General features: G+C 38.2%; 1 protein-coding gene across 1 annotated transcript in view; it reads left to right on the forward strand.

The window, feature by feature from the left end:
- Positions 1 to 466: 466 nt before the first annotated feature.
- The window catches only part of LOC129765058 (gamma-aminobutyric acid receptor subunit beta-like), a 76,213-nt gene continuing 54,037 nt past the window's right edge, over positions 467 to 22,642 (forward strand). The window contains exons 1-2 of the mRNA XM_055764893.1: positions 467 to 1,432; positions 15,720 to 16,408. Of these exons, the coding sequence (XP_055620868.1) occupies positions 16,347 to 16,408 (62 nt within the window). The 5' untranslated portion in view covers positions 467 to 1,432; positions 15,720 to 16,346. The remainder of the gene's footprint in view (positions 1,433 to 15,719; positions 16,409 to 22,642) is intronic.

Genomic DNA, 22,642 nt, shown 5'->3' on the forward strand with positions numbered 1-22,642 from the left:
CGAGAGAGTTAGGTCAAAATCGGCTGGCGTGAAACTGCTCTATCACAAACTCTGGGAGTAATTCAAAACGATGGAAACGGACGGTAATTAACAAACGAAGTATGGAATCAGAAATAAATTCATCGGCACAATTCACAAGTTTCCATCCTCACATCCAGATGGCACCCACGCAGCATCCTTTCATCACGACATACACTTACTTTTTGTCCTATCTCCTCGCATCAGCTGCCGTGTGAACTTGTGTGGGGCCAAACCTCGGCGCTGGTAGTGGTGAACTCCGAGTTTGTTGACTGTCAAGAACAGAATCCGTTTTATCCCGTGAGCATCTTAGATAATGAGCGACAGGATGCTCTCTTGCTCCCGTTCACCGTTTCAGTGATGCTATCTATGTTTTCATTGCTCCCCCCGAAATCCCGCAGCATCGTGGAAACAACAATTCGCACGGTGTGCTCCGTCTGGAAGTGGATGCTGTGCCCGAGTCGTTGCTACCCGTGTGGAGCGGTTGCTGTGTTGTACCTTCCGCAGAAGCAAAAATGGTGTAATAAACCGTGTTTGGTCGGATAGATTCATTGGCAACATTAACCAATATCGAACGAATTGGTGAACAGGTGCAGCAGTGCTTTTGGGTTCTTTTACCCTCTTGATCATCCTCTAGTTTCAGGTTGTAATTGGCTGAGCACCAATTTGTTAAAAGTTTGAACCATCGGAAGGGATGAAAATAAGAGTTCCATGTTCGTGTGCATGTATGTGTGCTGTGGCTAACAGTGAGGGAGGCAGAAAAATATTAATAGTTTGACATTCATAATTTTTTTTTGCGGGAGCGACGTTGTGAATTGAAAATTCGCCCAGGCAGTCATGTGAAGTGAATGATGAAAATGGACATTTGAAGCTCAAAAAACTTTACAAATAATTATGCCTTCGAATTAATTAACTAATTTGAGTCGGGTACGAGTTCGACGATCATCCATGGCGTTTGGTCACCGAGGACGAGGGTCGAGTAATAGGCACATAACCTTCAGGGATGACAAGTAGTGCGCGAGTGTGAATTTTTAATAAAGTTATTGATTGAAAAATGAGAAAGTAGCACTCGTTTGACTGAGGGTTAAGGGGGAAAGCTAGTTGGGATGAAGGACTTCTCATTATTACTGACGCTCGTCGTTTGATTTTCCATCGTTCCCTTTTTCTTTGTTCCGAACTTGCTCACTTTTGGACGAACGGTTGCTTGTTTTGGGGAAATGTTTGTGACCTAGAAATCACAGTGTGGTGTAATATTCAGTAATGAAGTGCTATGTAATGAATGTTATTTGCTATCTTTGAATGGAGGATGCCTACTCTGGAAGCGGTCGTGATGTGAATATTATGATTCGATGGTGTTTAAGGCAGTAACCCTTTGTTCGTGCTCAACAACGTTTTGTCCAACAAAACATATTTGGTTGGTATACATGTATTAAACTGAAAGCATGTTGTATTGATCAACACTTCATTCATATTCATTCATCAACATATCGCTTTGTGGATGTGTTCTTTTCTTCAAACTCTATACGTAAAAATAATTTTAAAAAACTACTAATTCCAACATGAACAGTTGCCCGTTGTGAGCTGTTACCCATTTCGGGCAACGGTTTATTTTAGAAACGTTCATAGCACATGTTTTTTTGAATTATCATTCAATAGAACTTTCACAATAATGGAATTAGTAGAGAGCTTATTCGAAGGACGCAAAAAATTTCCCAAAAAATTTTGGAAAAAAAATTTCACTGACAAAAAAGTTATTTCAAAAATTAAAATTCATTTTTCTCAAAAAAAATTTTTTTTAGATTCCCAAAAAAAAAATATTTATATATATATATATATATATATATATATATATATATATATATATATATATATATATATATATATATATATATATATATATATATATATATATATATATATATATATATATATATATATATATATATATATATATATATATATATATATATATATGGAAAACTTGTTGGAAATTTGAGGGGTATTTATATCTATTTCTTTCAGAGTTTTGAAAGCAAATGTTCTCGAGAGAAACGAATTATAATTTCCAAAATAATTTCCTACATTCTATTCTTTGACTGAAATTTACACACATTTACACGGAAAAAGTTTTTCGAACAACAACTTTTTCATGTTTTTCTTTGAAAAAATATTATTAATGTTCCATTCCTAAATTTTTTTTGTATAAATTATCGCATTTTTATACCGATATTGTATTGGACAAAGCTATAGATCTTGTTCAAATATAAACTTTTGTCGGAGACATCAACTTTCTATCTTATATACTTTTTGGAATATATGTCATTTTTGTATGAAGACTCCTGAAAAAAAATATGTTTTGCTCGTAACATTTTTGTGTGCAAATTCTCACGTTTGACATGTTTTAGACATGTTTCTAAATAGAGAAAAATTTATTTAAAAAAAATATTTTGGAAATTATAATTCATTTCTCTCGAGAACATTTGCTTTCAAAACTCTGAAAGAAGTAGATATAAATACCCCTCAAATTTCCAACAACTTTTCCATACATCGGACGATGGGCGAATTTACATGGAAAAAGTTTTTCGAACAACAACTTTTTCATGTTTTTCTTTGAAAAAATGCTGTTAATGTTCCATTCGTAACATTTTTTTGTATAAATTATCGCATTTTAAATGCTCTGCTAACTTTTCTCTATTTAGAAACATGTCAAAAACATGTCAAACGTGAGAATTTACACACAAAAATGTTACGAGCAAAACATTATTTTTTTAGGAGTCTTCATACAAAAATGACATATGTTCCAAAAACTATAAAAGATAGAAAGTTGATGTCTCCGACAAAAGTTTATATTTTAACAAGATCTAAAACTTTGTCCATTACACTATATCGCTATCTTCACTTTAAACAAAATTGGGATAAGTTGTAATTTTTTCAAAGAAAATATAAAAAAGTTGTTAGAAAATTTTTTTCCCAGTAAAAGTGCCCATCTTCCGATGTATGAACGACTTGTTGGAAATTGTAAGGGCTATTCATATACACTCGACAAAAAAATTAGAGGAACAGAATGCGAAGTCGGAAATTTTAAGTGATATTTGACATGCTGTAACTTCGTGAAAAATAAACGCATATCGATGGGATGCACATCATTTTGAAGCTACAACTTTCAGGTAATAGAATATTTTATGTACATATTTTTATCTTGGTGTGTGAAGGTATGGTGGGCAACAATATCGGGAAGAAATGAAAAATCTATTTTCCTTTTTTTTTCAAGAATATTCTGGACTAACACAACTTTTTGCCAACCAACTCAACAGCAAATCCAATTAACCTCATCAATCAGCTTTTTTTTGGTTCCAAGAACGTTCCTGTATGACTTTTCCACACAGAGATTTTGAGGTTTGAATGAAAAATTACCCCTTCTTTTTTTTTTTTTTTTTATCCCTTTTTGTTTATTTTAGGCTCATTAGCATTTTAACTGTAACAGAGCCGAATTTTAATCGTGTACATGTCACATGTTTATCATATCTATAATTAGCACATTACACAGTTGCCATTTTTCGGCGTTAGACTATTCCCTACTATACCATTGCATATGATACACATTTACACAGTAGCCATTTAGGCGTAAGAGTTTTCTATCTGTTCTTCCATTATCCAGTTAGACCGGACAGCGGAGACCGTTGTTGATCATTGTTGAGTTATTTATAGAACAGCAGCCCGATGTTTCTTGCAGAGCAGAGCAGTTGTATGGACGAATCGATCTTTATTCGACCGTGGATCGATCTCCATCGCTGATGATTGTTGCGTGGACGTAGCTATTCTGTAACAACACAAAGATGGTCAATGAGGGCCCTGAGTTTTGAACTCACGATCGATCGCTTACTAAGCGAACGCGCAACCAATGTGGCCACGGAGACCCCCTACCCCTTCGTCTTTGATGATGAATAATTCAATATACAACCATCGCACCGCAAATCGAAGGGCAGTTTTGAAATCTGAAATAAATTCTGCACAAGGATATTTTGTTGCTTTGACGAAAAAAAAATTATTTAAATTTTTTGCATCGATTTCAAAAAAGGGTCAAAAACAGGATTTTCATAGTGCTTTATAAAATCCACTGTAGTTCTGCAAATATCGCAGTAAGTTCTAATGTTTGCAGGCAAATTTTTAGCTCAACATCTGTGAAAGTTTCATATTGATACGTTTAGCCATTTTTTCTAGCCGAATTTTCAAAGTTTGGAATAAATAGGAGGAGCATTTAATCGCAATCGTATCAGAAGTATAAAATCATACACGACTCTCAGAATGAACGATTCGTAACTTTCGTCTTTATGAGTTTGTGGGTGAAGAGTGCGTGTATGTGTGGAAATGCGTATGAAAATGTGTGAGTATCATCACTCCTTACAATATTTGTACCCACAAACGCGAAACGTTACGAATCGTTCGTTCTGAGAGTCGCGCAGGATTTTGTACTTCTGATATGATTGCGAATCAATGCTCCTCTTATTTACTCCGAACTTTGAAAAATCGGCTAGAAAAAATGGCTAAACGTATCAATATGAAACGTTCACAGATGTTGGAGAATGGACTAGGCTAAAAATTTACCTGCAAACATTAGAACTTACTGCGATATTTGCAGAACTACAGTGGATTTTGTAAAGCACTATGAAAGTCTTGTTTTTGACCCTTTTTTGAAATCGATGCAAAAAATTTAAATAATTTTTTTTCGTCGAAGTAACAAGACATCCTTGTGCAGAATTTATTTCAGATTTCAAAACTGCCTTTCGATTTGCGGTGCGATGGTTGTTTATTGAATTATTCATCATCAAAGACGAAGCGGTAATATTTTATTCAAACTGAAATATCTTTGTGTGGAAAGGTCCTACAGGAACGTTCTTGGAACCAAAAAAAAAGCTGATTGATGAGATTAATTGGATTTGCTGTTGAGTTGATTGGCAAAAAATTGTGTTGGTCCAAAATATTCTTGAAAAAAGGAAGAAAAATCGATTTTTCATTTCTTCCCGATATTGTTGCCCACTACACCTACACACACCAAGATAAAAATATGTACGTAAAATATTCCAATACCTGAAAGTTGTAGCTTCAAAATTATGCACCTCCCATCGATATGCATTTATTTTTCACGAAGATACAGCATGTCAAAAACCACTCAAATTTTCCGACTTTGCACTTTGTTCCTCTATTTTTTTGTCGAGTGTATATGTTTTTTGGGAATTTTAGAAAAATAAGTTTTTGAGAAAAATGAATTTTAATTTTTAAAATAACTTTTTTTTCAGCGAAATTTTTTTTCCAAAAAATTTTTGGTATTTTTTCGTAAAAATTTTAACAATTTCGTCCTTTGACATGAATTTTGTAGATATCATATTTTTTAAGTTATAAACTTTTGTAAAAATTTAAGAAAAAAAATATTGGCTTTTTCCAAAATGTTGTCTAATTATTTTTCGAATATTTCCTGTGTGCAAGGTTGCTTAAATGACCCATGTCTTTACACCCACATCGTTCCACTGCTATCTGAGATGGTGCTGCCAACGGCCAGTCGAGTTGGCATGAAATTCGTCCATAGCGTTATTCGATGAGATTGAAATTCCCTTATTGGAATGTATTTCAGTGTCCTTAATGACAATTGTGTCTGCAATAACGTATCGTTCTTTCATTAAACTTCCTGCTATGAAAATTTGGCTTATCCAAATTTTAGCATATTGGCTCACACTTTTCACTTTTCACACTATTCACACTTCGTTTGAATTGATAACTTTTGAGCAAGCTTCCCACTCACGAGCTACTGCTGCTTCCCACTCACAAACTCAAAAGTCTGCCTGAAATGCATAAATAATGTCGTGTGGACCGATTTCACAATAGTGTATATCATGAAACCGATGTTTGTTATACCGAATTACACCTTAATCAGTAGTGGCAAAAAAAATGTGTTTTTCGCATCCTATACGATTTTAAATATACACAATGTGTCCTTCGATCGACGTTTTATTTGATTAGAATTCTGTCCCACTTTAAATACGACTTAGAATATGCTAGTTATACAGTTGATTGTTTGCTGGGCTGCTGGACAATGTGCTAAGGACAGGTGCCAAGGATGATAGAATTTCGGGTGTCAATTTTTTTTCTACATGTTCAACACCTTTAGCGCTTCCAGTAGTGCCTCCGTGACGATTCTAAAACGACCTGAAGTGGTGAAGAATGTAGAAGAAATGAAGAAAGCATGGCTTGAGGCAGGGTTACCATATCTACAGAAAAATCTGTATTTGTACACGTGGATACCACCAACATCGTCAAATTCATTATAAGTATGCCTCTCAATGCAAAGCTAAGATTACGCTTCAAAATTGAACTTATAAATTTAATACAGATTTCGATGGAGATTTTCTGAGAAAAAAACTTTTTTGAGACCAAAAACACATATTTTCACACACCCTGTTCTGAGGTCATGCAGAACCTGTTAAACTGTTCTTGCTGCGTCTTCAATTCAGCCCGAATCAAGGGCCACAATATCTTACTCAATATGATATTCTATATGATAGAGACGAGCATCGAACACGATGTGCCAACTTTTCTAATAAAATCTTTATCAACGTTAAACCCTTCGATCCAATCTCTCGTCGAAACTTTGGGAATAATAAGTGCTTACCATCGGCAAATGTAAAATAATTCTCAATATACTTTGACTCACCTTGTCCGACACGAAATAACATGTGGGAAAATTGTGTCTGACGATGATTTCATGTTTTGTATAAAGGTTTGGAGGAAATGCAAGGAAATTTATAGACAAAAATGTAAAGTTAGGGTTAGGACTATGTCTTCTATGTACAGGGTGGGCCATTTAAAGTGGAAGGATTTGTTTTTGCAATAGCAAAGTAAAGTTTTGATTATGATATCTCGTAAATGACCGCCTCTGGCCTTGACCGCAAAATGTGCCCTTTTTTCGGCATTTTCCATCACTTTGCCCAATGTTTCGGCCGATATGGCAGCAATTTCTTGTCGGATATTGTCTTTCAGCGCAGCCAGGGTCCTTGGTTTACCAGTATATACCTTGGATTTTAAATATCCCCATAAAAAAAAAGTCAGGAGGCGTCAAATCAGGTGATCTCGGTGGCCAGTCATAATCGCCGTTTTTCGATATTAATCTTCCGGGGAACATTTCGCGCAATAATTTGGTCGTGGCAGCCGCTGTATGGCATGTAGCGCCGTTCTGCTGGAACCAGTAATTGTCCAATTCATTTTCACGAACAAATGGCAATAAAAAGATGCCTAACTCTTGCGAACGATGGTGATCTGATAATCTCGTCGAAACGTCTTGGTCGTTGTCTGGACAGATGACTGGCATTACCAACACTACCAGACGATATAAATTTGGCATATAATCGACGTATAGTGTTGTCTCCAGGCGATGTTTTAACTTTATTTTTATTTTTCCACGCACGTTTAGTAAACACAATTGAGAAGTTATTTTGAATGTACAGCTGAACAATTTCAGCGCGTTGTTTAGGTGTGTATTGTTCCATGGTTAAAATTGTACTGAAATGACGCTTCCAACGCGGTATGACATTTGTTAATCTGACATCTCTGTCAAAAGTTATGGGGTTGCCAGATGCTTCCACTTTAAATGGCCCACCCTGTATTTAAATGATATCGAGTGATCGTGAAATTTAATCGAGTTTCAAACCAATCGGATTCCGGAATAAGAATAATTGTTCGATACTGTTACCACAATAATGGTGTATGATCCATGCGGTGATTCGAAACCTTTATCGTCTTGCATGGTAGATGGAATATGTACAAAGAGTTTTCCTAGAGATTTCACCAACGACACGATCGTAAGCGTAGGCGAATATCCAATATATCAACGAAAAAATACTGATAATGTCATTCAAAAATATCAACAACGCAGACATTGTTATTGTAAATCGTTGAGTAGTACCATATTCCCCTCAGCTGGCCAAAGAGCAATTAATACAGGGTTTTCCATCTTTAAATTCCGAAAGTAAATTGAAATAAAACACACTTAGAATTCGAATTTCGATGAAACTTTTATTTCAAATTAAAGTTTGGTTTATGCCATTATGTGTGAAATACAACATCATTCAAATGTCCACCTAGGGCTTCCTCGCACACCTTGATCCGGAACAGGTAATTTTCGATGACTTTTCGGCACATATGGGGCGGTATCTCGGTCATAACTTCACGAATTTTGTCTTTCAAATTTTCAAGAGTTTGCGGAGAGTTGGCATAGACACGGTCTTTCGCATAACCCCACAAAAAAAAAGTCTAGCGGGTTCAAATCCCAATTGGCATCACCAAAACGCGAAATTATGCGTCCTTCAAATTTCGTTCGCAATATGGCCATGTTCGGTCGTGTTGTGTGGTACGTGGCGTCGTCCTGCTGAAACCACATGTCATCCGTATCCATATCTTCAATTTGTGGCAAAAAAAATCGGTTAACATGCGGCCATAGCGCTCACCATTCACATTTACCGTCTCGCCGTCCTCATTTTCAAAGAAATACGGCCCGATGATTCCACCAGACCATAATGCGCACCAAACAGTGACTTTTGGCGGATGCAATGGCCTCTCAACAATCATGTGTGGATTTTCTGAGCCCCATATACGGAAATTTTGGGTGTTCACATAGCCACCGAGCTCGAAATGTGCCTCATCGCTGAAGAAAATTTGATGCGAAAATTCAGCATTTTGCTGCTGTTGTTCGTTCACCCAATCGACGCATGCCCGACGCATTCCATGGTCACCACGCTCTAATTTTTGTACCAGTTGGACATTATATGGATGTAGGTGCATGTCCAAATGCAAAATTCGCCACAATGATGTGTTTGACAAGCCCAATTGCTGAGCACGCCGTGGAATCGAAACATTCGGGTCATCCTCCACACTGGCAGCAACAGCAGCAATATTTTCGGCCGAACGCACATTACGATGATGCACAGGTTTCACAATATCCGCTACGGATCCAGTTTGTTCGAATTTACGCACTACATTAGCGATTGTGTGCTCTGTAGGCCGTCCATGACGACCAAAATCCGTCCGTAATGCTCGAAAAACATTTGCCGGTTTTTCATCATTTTTATAGTATAATTTAACAAAACTAACACGTTGTGCGATGCTAAAACGATCCATATTGTAAAATGGCAGACATTCAACTAACGATATGACGCTTTGGTTGAATGTCTGCTATGTCAAACGGTTGTCATCACAGGGCTGTATACTTTCGGAAGCCAAAAATGGAAAACCCTGTACATTTGCAAGTTCGTCGATAAAGGAAGTAACAATATGGATGTGATTCTAAATTAGATTACCGCTGTGAATACTCCTCGATTGAATGTGAACAACGAAGTAATGCGGTTTCAAATAAGAACGATACATCAGCTCCATTGTTGTCTGGCGTATCGTTGGTTTCCCAATTCATGAACGAAACCCAGCAGTTATACATTTAGCCGTGCATATTGAAAAAGAGAAGCGCGTCTTTTCCTCCAACGAGGCAGCATTTGAACGATATGAATATTGATTTTCTTTATTTCATTTTTCAACTTTACGACAAAAATCGATGGCTTTTTTTCTCTTTACATTTAACTTTTGAGAGATCGAACATATCAGTTACATTAATGAAATACATTGCATCGTGAAACATAGTACAAACTTTCGTTGAAATAGTTTTGTAGATCGTCAATACATTCAAACACGCTTGAAATACATTATTTGTGTTTTATTTAACAAATATTCTCTAAAGAAAATTTAAATGGCAGAACAACGTTTACCGGGTCAGCTAGTGTAGTATATAATATATAATATAATATAACATATATAACAATAACGATTTTGCGTAATATGCATTTGAAATCTTTTAATGATTTGTTACATTTTTCGTAGAGTGACCCTCCTTCATAGAAAAGATTATAGATTTACGAATGCATGAAGATTCAAAAATACCTAAAAGCTCATAGATAACGGCTAGGGCACCTAAAGGCCGTTGTAATACTAAAGATGGAATCTTGAAACCAATCAACAGATCAGGCTCTATGATATACAGACTCGATTATACATTCGACAAAAAATTAGAGAAACAGAGAGCGAAGTCGGAAATTTTAAGTGATTTTTAACATGCTGTAACTTCGTGAAAAATTAACGCATATCGATAGGATGTACATCATTTTGAAGCTAAAATTAGAATATTAGATCAGGTATTCGAATATTTTACGTACATATTTTTATCTTGGTGAGTGTAAGTGTAATGGGCAACAATATCGTGGAGAAATGAAAAAGCTATTTTTCTCTGTTTTATCAAAGATTTTCTGGACTAACACAATTTTATGCTAACCAACTCAATAGCAAATAATGGATAGAATGATTCCTGAAGTCTTGCCAGATGAGCCGCTACTGATTTTGAACATCATTTTTTCCATTCGAATTTCAATATTTTCGAATATTTTCGTGTTTTTTTCGTTTTCGAGTGATTTTGCAAAGTTAACATGTTTTCAGTTTTCGGTTTAATATTCTTATGCGACTGGAGACCTGCTCGATCTATCCAATTTTCCAATTTTTATGAATAGGTATCAAAATTGGTATATATCGATCATCTGAATCGGCCCGGTAGCTTAAAAGTAATGAATTTAAAAAAAGTCATTTTTGGAAAAAAAAAAAAAGAAGGAAAATGATCTTTTGGACCGCCCTAAAGTGGAAATGGCTAACTATTTGATTTAATATGTATAACGGGTGTTAAATAAAAAATAGGAATTTTTTCAATCACATATAAATTTATTTTTTTTCATCGATTTCAGTATTTTTTATTAATAACATAATGTATTTTCTTCAAAAAAATGTCAGTGAATGTTTGAGTAAGGTAAGGTGAGTTTGGCCGTGGTCTGCTGTTCGACGCAACTTTGTCGCGATGCTCTCACAAGAACGTTGTACGGCACTTACGTCCATTTTCCGGATTCTTGTAATCAGTTGCTTCGTGTCCTTGGCCCTCCAATTGTTTTTATACACTAGGGCACTGAGTGAGCCAAAGAAATTCTCTATTGGGCGGCACTGGGGCAAGTTTGTTGGGTTACGATCTTTCGGCACGAACGGTATCTTTTCCTCCTCAAGATACGCCAGCGTCTTCTTGGCGTAATGGGAAGACGCCTTGTCCGGCCAGAAGACGTACTTCCCATCCGCGTGATGCTCGTCCAGGAACGGCAGCAGGATTTTATCGAGGCACTGTTCTCGATAGATTTGTTGGTTGATTGCCAGACCACTCGGCTTAAACCAAGGCTTTGAAATGCCTCGGTCGGAAATGGCGATGTACAACATAACCTTTTTTTCAAAACTTCAGGCGGTGTGGATGACTTGTCGCTGGAGTAGTAATTATCATTTCCTGGAATATGCGTTTTGGACAGCGGAAAATAGCTTTCGTCGTCCAAAACGAAAGACGTCCCACGGTATTTTTTGGTCATCCACCGACACTGTGATTTAACCGTCTCAATCTACACCTCCGTGTACTCCGGCGACCTCGTCTTCTTCCTGCAGACGATTCCTCCCATCTTGAGGGTCCGATGGATCAATACGTGAGAGCAGCCATATTTCCGACCGGCGTCACGCAGGCTGGTTGCGTCCTTGTTGTCAAACAGCTTCTTTAACGATGTCTTCCTCTGCTTCGTCATTATCGTCACCGGACGATCACTTCCGACCTTCCGCTCTTTGTTCAGGGAACTCAGGATACGATATACCGTACTGACAGGTACATTTTCTTCCTTAAAATGTGCCACCGTGAACTTTTTTCCTTGCTGGAAATGCGTTTCGTAGAACCGTACAACGTTCTTTTGAGAGCATCGCGACAAAGTTGCGTCGAACAGCAGACCACGGCCAAACTCACCTTACCTTACTCAAACATTCACTGACATTTTTTTGAAGAAAATACATTATGTTATTAATAAAAAATACTGAAATCGATGAAAAAAAAATATTTTTTTTATATGTGATTGAAAAAATTCTCATTTTTTATTTAACACCCGTTATCTTCCGAATCGGTATAGTAGTTCAAAAGTTCAAATGGAAAAAAATGGGAAAAAAGATATTTTGGGTAACCCTAATATGGAAATCATCACCCTAATGATAAAAAATACGGATCTAATGTTTTGCGATAAAGAACAAAACTACCACTTTTCACGAAAATCTGAGAACCACTATATCGGTTTGACATGGAATGGCTGTATATAAACATTTCCATCGCACTTCTAGGTGGATTGACACTATTTTCGTAACTCAAATAATCATTCAAGGCACTTACATGTTGTTATACTATCCTGAAATTATTGAGAAATTGATTTCTAAACACAATTCCTAATAGAAAGTAATATTCACTACTTTGACCCATTGTCACCCCCTCTAAGGGGTGAGATTGAGTTAACTTTCATTTAATCGTAGATCAGTGAAAAATTAATATTATTCAACAATACCGTAAACACGTACGAGTGTTCATCATTAGAGAACATTTCTACATAATCAGAATTGTGTTTTACTCTAATTCACGATAGTTATTCAACAAAAAGTTCGAAAACTACCTTTTTTGACCCATTTTCATCCCCATCGACGGTACGTAAAATATTCTAATACTCGAGCTGGTGTTTTGTTGATTTTGCATAAAGTTACAGCATGTCAAAAATCACTCAATATTTTCGACTTCGGACTCTGTTCCTTTAATGTTTTTGTTGAATGTATATCCATATTGAATGGCTGGAGAGGGTGGGCCTTGCGACGCAATGTTTCGATTCTCTTCAGGCTTCCAGAAAAACCGCAGACTGTTGTTTGCTCCCTACCTTGGATTATCATACCACTTCGTTCAGCCGGCAAACAGTTATTAACGCTCGAAACCTTGCACCTCCGAAGTAACCCCTTGTTTTTGAAGCTTTTAACTTACAAACCGGTACAGAAAAGAAAGACGTAATCCTAAGTCGAAATTCATGCGAAAGCAAGCTTACTACTGTACAGTTTTTATTGTGCATATTGTGAGAACGCTTTGTGAAGCTTCATTGGAGCTCGAATAATAATGAACTCATCTAACTCATCTATTAATTTAGTTCATGCGATTACAAAGTGATTACATAACTAATTAAAGTGAACTAAAGTAAAGTGACCAGACAACTAGTCTTGCGGCTCAGTTTTCTCGCAAGCAGCTGAAACCGAATTGGACGCGATATCATTTGAAAGAACCCTTTAAAGTATTCTCGGAATCGGTCCATGGGTTCGGGAGATATGGTCGGAACAAGTTCAGGGACCATAGATTCCAGAACCCAAAACAACACAAAACCCGCTACCATTTGGGGTATCAAACTTCACGATTTTTCCACACTAGCTTATTCGTGATGAATTCAAGCCGATGTGGCCTCATTGACGTAACCCGGATTTGTTCCGGATCAGGTTTCCGAGGAAAGTGATCACTTTATGAACAGAATCAAATCCCATTATGTGACATAACGAACTTCATAGTTTGTCAAAACTAGCTCATTGACCATTTCAAGATGCCACGTCTGAATAATCCGAACCTAAAAATTAGATATATTCGAGATATGAGCGGAACTATACCTTTAGGAGAATTGAATCAGATCTTGAAACGTTAAACCTTTGAATTATAATTTAGCTGATCGTAGGTAATGGAATCAGTACATTTTCCAAACTAACGTTTAAGTTAATTTTCCAACCAAACATTTTTCTGGAAATCGTGATCAGTTTGCTCCCGGTTTACGGTATTTGATGAAAAATTTTTTGGGGTTAACGAGCAGTGGCAACTATATTGCCACCTTTTTTCCAACTGTTTCAATACTTTATTTTTTATCTAAAATTTATGTCCTCTGAAGTTTGAGTCGATTCCTTGCCTAGTTTCCACGGCATTCTAAAGGGTTAATCAACAGCAAAGCTTTTCAATTGTTAAGTGTTTCGTATGATTGAAGTATGATTGGCTATGGGGGTCTGAGATATCAATTCATTCTGGGGAAAAGGGGTCTTTTGCCCGGAATAGTTTGAGAATCCCAGGTTTAATGTAAACGGCTTCCCACAAATATATGTATTTCACTAGACCGCGTGATCGCTCCGGTTCCGCCGTGCCAACATTCCACAGAAGAAAAAAGGCGAAACGAAAAAAATGCTTTCCTTTGATCCTTTTTTTCCATTGTTGGTGTTTGGTATTGTGTCCGCAACATATTTGTGTCTGTGTGCCACTGGAAATGAGAACGGTCGTTAGTTAACGGGATTGCCTTCTGGAGGTGTGATCCAGTTTTTGTGTTCACCGGCTGAGAATTGTGACGATTATCTGGGACAGCTCCGGGAGTCCGGATGTATTTTGTCTGATTTCGTTTTTGTAACATTTTACTCGAATCGATTTCGAGATATAGAGGGAGGCTTCATCATCTCGCACTGAACAGTATTGAGATGGTGGAGACACGTTTTTTTGGTGTTTGTTGTCTGCTTTGGCTGCTCCTTGAAATGGGATATGAACAGAAGTTGAATAATGTACAATTTGAGCTACAGATTGCATGACATGTTTACACTGATTTTAATCAGCGGGATACATACATTGCAGAGTGGCATCGTGTGGGGCTACTTTTAGAAAACCATAATTTTTATAATACCTTCGACTTTTGTATAAAATAATACTTTTGGCACAATTTGCAAAATAAGCACCGAAATATGCTTATCAATAGAATACTCGTAATGTCTAACGTAGATAATACTCGAACAGTAAATACAAGTTCATCCCTTCTCCATAAAAATAATCACCCAACACAGTCATCAAATAAATAAGATAATCTCATAAAAGCGAAACCGCGGAATCTTCCAAAAAATGTAATACCTGAGGAATCCAAAAACAGTCTGTACATGTTATTCTTCTCCTCTAAGCATTCAACGCCGATAATAACGACCGAGACAGGATTGCTTGTTAGAGTATTTGCAGCATTTTTTCTTCCCCCAAAGTGAAGGTCAAAAATCATATCAAACCACTAAGTAGGAAAACTATGCAACAGATAAATTTGAATTATTCAGTGCGGATAGCAGTCTGGTTTTGGGTTGTTGTGGAATTTATATGCAAATCGGCCGGTCGGCCTGCGAAGGAGCAGGAGGACTGTGCAAGTCTGCACTCTAATGCTGACTTGGCAGTAGCAGTGAGCCCATTTTTGGGACCACCGAGAAAGCATAATTTGAATATTGATGTTTGTGCAAAATTTTCTCCCCGGATGTTTCGAGAGAGAAATAACTGATGAAGTATGTCTTATTATATGGCACGGTGATGGTACAGCAGTTACTGATGAGCTCTGGCTGCAGATGCCGCATATGTTGTATCGGTGTTTTACTTGTACTTCGATGGGCAAACTATGGGAAGCAAATATTTTCCCATTTTGAAACGAGAAGCTTTTATTGATTTTAGTTTTTTTGTGTTTCTCGAGAAGATAACATATGACGAAAAACAGCTGAACAGGAAAAGATGCGATATAGTTTTAGCGGGTCTGACATTATTATATCCTGTTTTAGCCTCGTTTGATGATCCATTTCGATTCTTTTTTGAATTGGCGTTTCAGAAACTATATCTAATGTTTTGCTATAAATTATTTTAAATGTGTAAACCTGTGAGAAACGAAACAAATCTCACTCAAAACACTGTTTTTCCCGTCATCTCATTGCAGATCGCGAACATCCTCAATCCAATGGCAAGGAACATTTCACGACACACGAAGAGGGGAGGAAGCTTCGCGCTCGGATGATGGAGGCAGTACTAATGCACTTTGGCAATACAATTAGTAACGGTAGCGAGTCGAGTGTCAGGCGGGAATCAACCTCCGAAATGCCAAACGGAGATGATTGAACTAGCAGCAGTCAAACTTGGATTTATGTCGCACCTATCGATCGATTTTCGAGAGGAGGTTTGATTGAAAATCAAATATTTAACGCAAACCAAAAAAACAGTTCAAGGCAAGGCAATGTGGGAAGGATACACTGTTGTGTCAATTTGGTGGTCTGCACCTGGTCCAGTTCCGTGTCAGGATGTGAAAAAGTAATCTAACGGCACTATGGCGACTTGATGGGTAGTTGTTGTTCCAGTAGTTGTGAGTAGTTGGAAGTAGTTGTTATAGTGCTTTTGTATGTTTTCTAACGATGATGATGACGATGATAGTGATGATGGAAGAGGCATTGAATAGAAAGTTAATCCTGATGGCCAATGAGGTGTAGCGAACGCTCGTATAGGTCGACTTAAGAACGAAGTCGAACGAACTAAATCCAAACAGTGGTGGGTGTGTTTGTTCGAAGTGAAGATGTGGCAGCTGACAGCGATCATTTTTCTATACGCAGTACAAATTGGATTAGCTGTAAAAAGGTAAGATTGATTTGGTAACATTTTATTAGACTTTTTGACCAAAGTAAACCGAACCTTCTAAACCAGGGCTCTGCATAGTCATAGTCAGCTGACTATCTGACTGACTATATCCGTATTCTGTTAGTAATGACATTTAGCTTCTTCACGCAGTTTCTCCGCCAAAACGACTAAACAGTCAGTCGGGCGTTTAGTTGCTATCTCCCTCTACCGACTCGACTATATCATTTCATTCTTCCCAGTCAAATTGTCCTCATTGCATTTTGAGCTACTTCCCCCAAATCGAATTGGTTCCTATCTTTCTCTCTCTCCCATGTACGTGTGCATGCATCGATGTTTGAGTTCAACGTGGTTTGACATATGCTACAGGCGAGCTAGATTCTTTTGTATCGTACACGAAAATTACTCACACGTATGAAATAGCGTGCAGTGTGTGTGTGCTATTTTGCACGCTATTTACTAACGGGTGTTAAATAAAAAATGAGAATTTTTTCAATCACATATAAAAAAAATTATTTTTTTAATCGATTTCAGTATTTTTTATTAATAACATAATGTTTTTTCTTCAAAAAAATGCCAGTGAATGTTTGAGTAAGGACTGTGGTCTGCTGTTCGACGCAACTTTGTCGCGATGCTCTCTCAAGAACGTTGTACGGCACTTACGTCCATTTTCCGGATACAATTCGGATTCTTGTAGTCAGTTGCTTCGTGTCCTTGGCCCTCCAATTGTTTTTATACACTAGACCACTGAGTGAGCCAAGGAAATCCTCTATTGGGCGGCACTGAGGCAAGTTAGTTGGGTTACGATCTTTCGGCACGAATGGTATCTTTTTCTCCTCAAGATACGCCAGCGTCTTCTTGGCGTAATGGGAAGACGCCTTGTCCGGCCAGAAGACGTACTTCCCATCCGCGTGATGCTCGTTCAGGAACGGCAGCAGGATTTTATCGAGGCACTCTTCTCCATAGATTTGTTGGTTGATTGCCAGACCGCTCGGCTTAAACCAAGGCTTTGAAATGCCCCGGTCGGAGATGTACAACATAACCTTTTTTTCAAACTTGTGCTTGAACTTGTATTTCACTTCAGGTGGTGTGGATGACTTGTCGCTGGAGTAGTAATTATCATTTTCTGGAATATGCGTTTTGGACAGCGAAAAATAGCTTTCGTCGTCCAGAACGAAAGACGTCCCGCGGTATTTTTTGGTCATCCACCGACACTGTGATTTAACCGTCTCAATCTGCTCCTCCGTGTACTCCGGCGACCTCGTCTTCTTCCTGCAGACGATTCCTTCCTTCCTTCCTGGATCAATACGTGGGAGCCGCCATATTTCCGACCGGTGTCACGCAGACTGGTTGCGTCCTTGTTGTCAAACAGCTTCTTTAACGATGTCTTCCTCTGCTTCGTCATTATCGTCACCGGACGACCACTTCCGACCTTCCGCTCTATGTTCAGGGAACCCAGGATACGATATACCGTACTGACAGGTACATTTTATTCCCTAAATGTGCCACCGTGAACTTTTTTCCTTGCTGGAAATGCGTTTCGTAGAAACGTACAATGCGTTCGCGGATCACGTGCTGTTTAGACGCCATCTTTGCTTTGACTGAATTCAAACTAGCAAAACCAAACACGCCTACTGTTTCTAGGGAGCCCAAAGAGCAATTTTCTTGGAGAGAGAAAATTTTACGCTCTTTATTTGAGTTAGTGAAAGGTATTGAAAAAATTCTCATTTTTTATTTAACACCCATTAATACTAACGCGAGGACCTTTATAGCATACTGGATAAATGTCTAAGTTCATTGGTTTGAGTTCACGATGGCTAGACAATATTTATTTATTTATTTATTTATTTACAACAATCAACAGGTTGAAAAAACCCTAATGATCCTCTAAGAACTATTATTCTAACTTGCTGGAGCTTACGGAGAAGGTACCTTTTTATTACATCCCTCGGAACATTAAAGTCGATGAGTTCGATATGTTTATTGAATGCACGAGTCATGCTTGCAACAGGCTCATGGTAAGACTAGTTAGTACGCGCTGCAGGAAGGCGAAAAAAATCGTCATTTCGTAAATTTATTTTTCGGGTGTTGAAGTTGATCTGTCGAAGTAAATTCGGGCAATCGATGTTTCCTTGGATGAGATCAAAAACAAACAGAACTTTTGCTGTATTATGTCGTTCGCTAAGCAGATTCAATTCTATGAGATTACAACGATCCTCGTAGCTTCAGTTTCGAAAACACGGCTAAATTGCCGACGGAACAATTCACTTATACCAGGGATCGTAGAGGCTTCGTCTTGTTCGTCGATCATGACTGATGGCAAACCGGATTCGTTTCTCTGTGTGTCGACGTGTTTCCAAAAACTTTTTGAATCTTCAATCGGTGAAGGGTAGTGTTGAACCAGGGTGGGTGAACCGGTTCTTTCTTCCGTTTCTTCGGAACAAATTGGTCAATGGCATATAGTGGAACATGTGAGACAGTCGTAGCATTTGCATCAACATCATTTTGTTCCGAAAGTTCATCCCATTTTATAGTTGCACGGAAGCGGCTCATCGATAAAAAATCCGCATACTGGTAATTGTGGTAAATTGATTCAGCGGTATTTGTAAAACTCTCCCTTGTAGGCTGGGTAAAGGTCACGAGTAGCGGAGGATGGTGTTGACATCGTTTCACAAGAACGGATGGTGCTCCAGTAATGATAGTGTTGGGTATTAATTCATGACTTATGTAACAGAGGTCAAGTATACGATTGTTTTCATTGCAAATGTCATTCATTTGACATAATCCAGCAGTACTATACTCATCTAGCAATCTCATTGATGTTGTGCTGATTGAGGAACATGAAAAGTCTGGGAAAAGGTAATTTTGTGTGCTTCTCGTCCAACTGACACCGGGCATGTTGAAATCACCGAGTATGAGGATATTGTCTTTCGGCTTCATGCGCAAGGTGATCCAGGAGAGCGATGTGACGGTCGATAATACTGGGATCGTTGACTAGATTAGGTGGAATGTAAATAAACCCTACATTGACGGGGTAACTTCGTTTTTGCCTCAGAAATCATGTTTTCGTTTCTCTTTAAATGGACGTAAAAATTAAATAGCGTATGCTGGTAACAATTTCGTTCCTAGGGGGGTAGAAATGTGATTGAAGTCAGTTGAACAGACAGATTTTTATTCATTAGTCGAGTCAGTTAAAATAACCACTGACTGGACTAGTTCACCAGTCATCCTCGCTAGTTAACGCTAGTCAATTCATTTTCTAGTCAAGTCATTTTTTGTTGTGGGGGACTGCCGGAGCAGTTCTAGTCGAAGCGAAGCTACTGAGACTAGAGTTGGTCTTCATTTTTCACCCTCGAAGATTTCGGGCCCTGTTCTAAACAGAACATAATGTGCTTTTTTTTATCCCATTTATTTATTTTAGGCTCATTAGTATTTTAGCTGTAACAGAGCCGAATTTAATCGTGTACATGTCACATGGTTATCATATCTATAATTATAGCACATTACACAGTTGCCATCCAGTATTCCTTCTATACCATTGCATATGGTACATTTACACAGTAGCCATTTAGGCGTAAGAGTATTCTTTCTGTTCTTCCATTATCCAGTTAGACCACCGGACAGCGGAGACAGTTGATATGATCATTGTTGAGTTATTTATAGAACAGCATCCCGATGTGTCTTGCAGAGCAGAGCAGTTGTATGGATAAATCGATCTTGTTTCGACCGTGGATCGATCTCCATCGCTGATGATTGTTGCGTGGACGTAGCTATTCTGTAACAACACAAAGATGGTCAATGAGGGCCCTGAGTTATGAACTCACGATCGATCGCTTACTAAGCGAACGCGCAACCAATGTGGCTACGGAGACCCCCGGATACATAATGTGCTTCACAGAGATGAATCAGCCTTCGGCTGAAAGTCTCTTCACTAAAAAGAAAAAAACCTGCCTTATCAGATCATTCGAATTTAAAGAATTATCCAATGTAAAAAACGTCTTGAATTCAAGTTCATGAATCGTCAGGGCGATAAAATTTCCGATCTACTAGACTAGAACTAGAATATTGTCAGATTACTCTCATAACGAACTTGGCATACAAAATACATTCCATGTGATAGTTGGCATCTCAACTAAGTGCAAATTGCGAAAAATTTACATGAAGAATGGTGGCCAGGAAACGACCGCCCTGTTGATGTAGGACTACGAAACTATGTCATTCATTTCGCTTGTTTATTACTTCGGCTAATATTTTAGAATTAAGGAAAATTTGATAATAACCATTGGTCGTCGAACTTAAAGATCTGTGGGGGCTGAGGGAGTACCTAAGAATTGTTCCAGTCGTTCTCTTTGGAACTGGAATTGTCCCGAAGACGCTTCAGGAAGCACCAAAGGAATTGAAGGAATTGGTCGGCATCCAAAGATCGGTCGTCCCTAACACATGCGCGATTGTCCGTCAGTTCCTTGGTCAGGACTAAAGTGCACGTGCATGCAGATATGTGTATTCCGCAAAGCCTAGTCCCCCTTTGGCATTAGGAAGCCCGGGGCAGGTGGAATTTGTTGTCTAGGTTCGCCTATTCAATAAGTGTCGAAGAAAAAATGAGTTATTTTTCATGAAAAATCGCTGTTTAGAAGCCCTTGAAAAATCGAAAAAAATGAGATAGCAAAAAACGGCTATAAGCGTTAATTTAGATAATTCATTTCAAAATGCTGATAAAAAAAACCAGCCAAATCGGGCAAGTAGATCCTGAGATATCGAAACGCGTTTGAAAAATTCGTACAGCAATATTATATCTCTTGAGGTTACCCCACACTTTTGGCTGTAACATTCTAATGATATCAAATATCGATCCTTTAAGGACAACTTTTGTTATGGTATAAGCTTGCCAAAAATGCAAAATATTAAATTCAAAATTTCCGACCTTCCAGACCAGGATGCCTCTTAAAAGAAATGTGGAATAATCCATCCATGTTTCTATGGTGATTAGACACTCCTCCCCCCTCTATAAGGAGGGGGCTGTCATACAAATGAAACACAAATTTCTGCATTACTCGAGAATTAATCAAGCAAATGAAACGAAATTAGGCATATGGAGGTTTTAGGGTGCAATAAATCATTCTATGGTGGTTAGACACTCCATACAAATGAAACACAAATTTCTGTATAACTCTAGAATTAATCAAGCAAATGAAACCAAATTTGGCATGTGGAGGTTTTGTAAATGTTTTACGGTGGTTAGACACTCCACCCCCTCTCTAAGGAGAGTGAAGGGTTGGGGGGTGGTTTTCTGCCATACAAATGATACACAAATTTCTGCATTACTCGAGAATTTATCAAGCAAATGAAACCAAATTTGGGATGTGGAGGTTTTAGGGTGCGATAAATGTTTTTACGGTGGTTAGACATTCCATCCCCCTCTCTAAGGGGGGCATACAAATGAAACACAAATTCCTACATTACTCAAGAATTAATCAAGCAAATGAAACGAAATTTGGCATGTGGAGGTTTAAGGGTGAGGCACCCGTGGCCGAGTGGTTAGCGTCCCACATTATCATGCCGGGGGTTCAGGTTCGATTCCCGTTCTGGCCGGGAGGTTTTTTGCCTAAGAAATTTCTTCCAACTTGCACTGTGGTTACGCGTATTCTAGAACTTGCCACTCCAGAATACATTCAAGGCGTGTTATTCGGCATAGAAATCTCAACTAAGTAGTACTAATAAAAATGACGCAAGTAATACTTATGTTGAGGAGGCAAAAGTTCCACTGGGAACGTTAATGCCATTCCAAGAAGAAGAAGGTTTTAGGGTGCAATAAAAGTTTCTATGTTGGTTAGATTTCCCCCCCCCCCCCTCTCTGAGCTGCCATACAAGTGAAAGGCAAATTTCTGTATAATTCGAAAACTAATCAAGCAAATGGAGCCAAATTTGGCATGCGAAGGTTTTAAGGGACACAAAACGTTTCTATGGTGAATAGACACTCCTCCCCTCTCTCTGAACAACTCGAGAACTAATCAAACAAATGGAATCAAACTTAGCATATAGAGGTTTTAGGGATCGATAAACGTTTCTATGATAGGTCGACACTCCTCCCTCCTCTCTAAAGGAGGTTTGCCATACAAATGAAACACAAACTTCTGCATAACTCGAGACCTAACCAAGCAAATGGACCCAAATTTGGGAAGTGAGGGTTTTAAGGTACGAGAAACGTTTCTATGGTGGTATGACACCCGTTCCTCCTCT

This window comes from Toxorhynchites rutilus, chromosome 1 (genome assembly GCF_029784135.1).
Source record: "Toxorhynchites rutilus septentrionalis strain SRP chromosome 1, ASM2978413v1, whole genome shotgun sequence".
Classification (NCBI taxonomy): domain Eukaryota; kingdom Metazoa; phylum Arthropoda; class Insecta; order Diptera; family Culicidae; genus Toxorhynchites; species Toxorhynchites rutilus.